General features: G+C 43.5%; 1 protein-coding gene across 1 annotated transcript in view; it reads right to left on the bottom strand.

Moving 5' to 3' along the window:
* TBC1D31 (TBC1 domain family member 31) overlaps positions 1-3,297 on the bottom strand; it is a 55,250-nt gene extending 51,953 nt beyond the window's left edge. Inside the window, exon 1 of the mRNA XM_011360825.2 lies at positions 3,056-3,297. Within this exon, the coding sequence (XP_011359127.1) occupies positions 3,056-3,132 (77 nt within the window). The 5' untranslated portion in view covers positions 3,133-3,297. The remainder of the gene's footprint in view (positions 1-3,055) is intronic.
* Between the last annotated feature and the right edge of the window lie 252 nt (positions 3,298-3,549).

Raw genomic sequence — 3,549 nt, 5'->3', positions numbered from 1 at the left:
TACACGAGTTTTATTTTCAGCTGTATTTGTCTAAAGTTAATACTTTTTTTTTAGATCTTGTACCATATATCTGCTGAAAAGAAAGCTGTTATAAAACTTGCAGCACAAAAAAAAAAACCCCTTAAAATAATATATGTGTGTATATTTGGGTCATGAAGACCAGAATAACCCATTTGTTATTGCAACAGTTTTCAAATTGTGAAAATTTTTATCTTAATTGACTTTTTGTGAATTTTCAAATTTTAATATTAGAAACATCTATCTTCCTCATGATCACTTCATTAAAAAATACTAAATTGAATTAAGCGTATTAAACATTTTCTTCAGTTTATCTAAACAAGGCTTTTAAGACCCATTGGGTGAAACGGCAAAATTATTATAGTGCTCATTTTTATCTAGTCCCTGACAAAGATTCTTTGCTTGACCAAACTTTGCTCAGGCTCCTAGACCTTCTCGTAGGCCCCACTTGTGGATTTCCTTATAAAAATCTAACTTTAGCAAGAACCCTGCTCAGTCAGTTTAAACAGAATCCCCTTCCCTAAATACCTGACCATCCTTGACATGTGATCACGTGGCACATCCTCCATCTCCCAGGTGACGTCTTATCACCCTGGCCTGTCTTTGGCAAGAGTCCTGTTAGGCTGGTCCGGCCAGAGAGGTCTCCTACCCTAGATACCCTCTAAATAACTTTCCACCTGCAGCTATAAGCCCCCACTTGCCCAGGCCATATTCAGAATTAAGCCCAGTTCTATATTGAGGTCTCTTTTCCTCTATTGCAGTAGTCTGAATAAAATCTGTTTTTACCACGTTAACCACTGTCCAGCTCTGGTTTTTCTCTGACATTGTCAAAGGTAAGAGGGAAGAAATAAATGCACTAAAATGACAATAACATCAAAATGTGCCCTGGTGATTAAACTCAGACAGAGCAACTGACTTTCCCACTAGTCTTTTTTTTTTTTGGTAACGTCGATTATGTTTGGATTACAAAATTACATGATCATTGTTGAAAATAATAAAAAATACAAAAAAACACTGATATATAAAGAAAACTGATTATAACCCTACTATCTACACATAATCACAATTAATAGCAACATTCTGCCTTTCTGATTTTTTCAAATAAATCACATATTTATTTTAGAATTGCCTTTCAATTGCTCACAGGTTGCTTGACAGAGTTCCTCAGTCCTTAAACATAATAAAAACTTCAACTACTTACTGAACACCACAATGCATGAGATACTATTTTAAAGTGTTCATTACGCCCTGCAATGACCTTCTCTGGTAGGTGCGATTATCTTCACTTACCCCCTTAGGGATGAATTTGCTCAAGGTCACAGAGCTAGTAAATAGAAATTTTCTTCAACTGAAGTACATCTGACTCCACAGTCAGTGCTCCTTGCTCTCTCAACACCATGATGACGGGTTTTAACCAACAAAAAGTTATGTTTTAATGAAAGAAGCAAATAAGGACATTTGCACATGAACTTGTTTCTTTCAACTTTGTAATCTTGCATGTGTATCTAGATATTTATAACAGTAAGAAAGAATTATCGCGGGTTGGCAAAAATGTTTTGAATATTTACAGAACATCAGAAGTAGGGTAGAATTTACATAAACTCCAAATTTGAAAAGAAAAATTCCTATTGAAGCATCCCAAGTCTAGACAGAAAAAATTTATTCAGTGGAGTTGATGGGACAGCAGCACTGTTAGGGGACTGACGGCCGCTGCCAGTACAGTGGTGAGCACCCTGCTTTGGCGTGTGTAGGACCACTGGCACTTAAAGTCTTGATTTGTTGAGGAGCAAACCAAAGATCAACAACAACAAAATTTCGAGAACAAGAAATACATTGAAACATGAAGTCAAGTTTCATGCAACATGCAACAAAGTATATGAAATCCGAGGGAGTTAGAAGCAATAAGATCAATGTATGTGTCGCAATTGGAACCAAGATGGTTCCACTTTGGGGCAAAGGCTTCCATGAAAGTCGCACAGGAGAGGCTGAGCCTCAAAAAGGACAGATATCTGGGAACAGAATGAAAAAAAAAAAAGGAGTTTCAGGGCAGTGAAAATACTTTGTATGACACTATAACGGTGGATACATTATTATGCATTTGTCCAAACTCATTGAACGTTCAACTCCAAGAGTGAATCCTAATGTAAACTGTGGACTTTGGGTGATAACAATGCGTGGATGTAGGTTCAGCAGTTGCAACAAATGCACCGTTCTGGTGGTGGTGGAGGTGATGATAATGTGCCAACGATGCGTGTGTGGGAGCAGGGGGTATAGGGGAAATCTTTGTATATCTGTACACTTAGCTCAATTTTTCTGTAAACCTAAACCGTCCTTTAAAAAAGTCTATTAAGAATAAACAGCAGCAATGCTAGCCTAACTAGGCCACCTTGCATTCTAGAACGTAAATCCTACCTGCTCTGCCCCATACATGCTAATATATAAACTCCAGAGAACCAGAAGTTTGTTTTGTTCCACTACTGTTCCCCAGCGCTCAGAAGCGTGGCACATCCTAGGCGCCGAACAAATAGTTGATGAATGCATATATTTAGGGATGGATAAACTGCAGCACTTGGACGGGGTGGAAATGTACTGTTCTCCTTTCCCCTCATCTGTTCCTCTTTTCCAGCTGCAATAGTTAACCAGTACTTACTGAGCATCTACTACATGCCAGGAATACTATAGGGATGCATGAAAATTAAGGGGCAGAGTCCTGGAACGCACCAGAAGCGCAAATTCTTCTATTTCTGAGGACTACCTCTTTCTTGCTCCACGCTGATCCTGGCGGACCGAGAAGGGGTCTCCGAGGATCGTGGCGTCGGGGCACATGGACACTCAGGCTACCTGCGTTTCCTGAGGTCACCGAACCCAAGGAACCGGGGTAGGTCAGAACCAGAACCCGAACCTCCACCCGGCCCCCTGCGCCCCTTTCTGCGATGCTCTCCAACAGTCCCTCAAATGCCAGTCCAAAGACGCAGACCCGCCCCTCGCCAGCTCCACCCATCCTCTCCAGCCCGCGCCCGCCCGCCGCGGCCTTTACCCGTCCCGAGTGGCCGGGGATGGCTTGCGGTGCCATATCTTGCCGCTCTCCTTGTTGCCCAAGTCTGTGGTCTGCATGGCGAAGCCCACTGCGTCCGCCACGGGCCTGATGACAACCGTCTCGGACACTTCCCAGCAGGCCCCACGCTCCTGGCCCGGGAAATTTGAGCGCGGACGGTGGCGGCTAGGGTCCCCAACCGACCGTACCAACCGTGCGCCCCCTATTTACAACCAATCGGAAGGCGGTTTCCTCCCAAACTCAGCCCGGGCAACCCCTCCCGCTTTGGACAATGGAATCGGCCAACGACCTCTTAGACTCCGCCCCTTTTCGAAGTCCGCCCCTGCCCCTCTGGGACCCAAAGCCTTCTGGGAATCGTAGTTTTCTGGAGGTGGAACGTGAGTGCGAGAAATAGCCTTGGGTTTTCTGCTTTCTTGGGGCCTCCCAGGGTTTTAGGCCCCCAAGGGAGGCAGTACAAGTAGTTTTCTCCTGTGGTC

The sequence above is a fragment of the Pteropus vampyrus genome, unplaced genomic scaffold, assembly GCF_000151845.1.
Source record: "Pteropus vampyrus isolate Shadow unplaced genomic scaffold, Pvam_2.0 Scaffold59, whole genome shotgun sequence".
In the NCBI taxonomy this organism is placed as follows: domain Eukaryota; kingdom Metazoa; phylum Chordata; class Mammalia; order Chiroptera; family Pteropodidae; genus Pteropus; species Pteropus vampyrus.
This window is presented reverse-complemented; position numbering and strand designations above follow the sequence as displayed.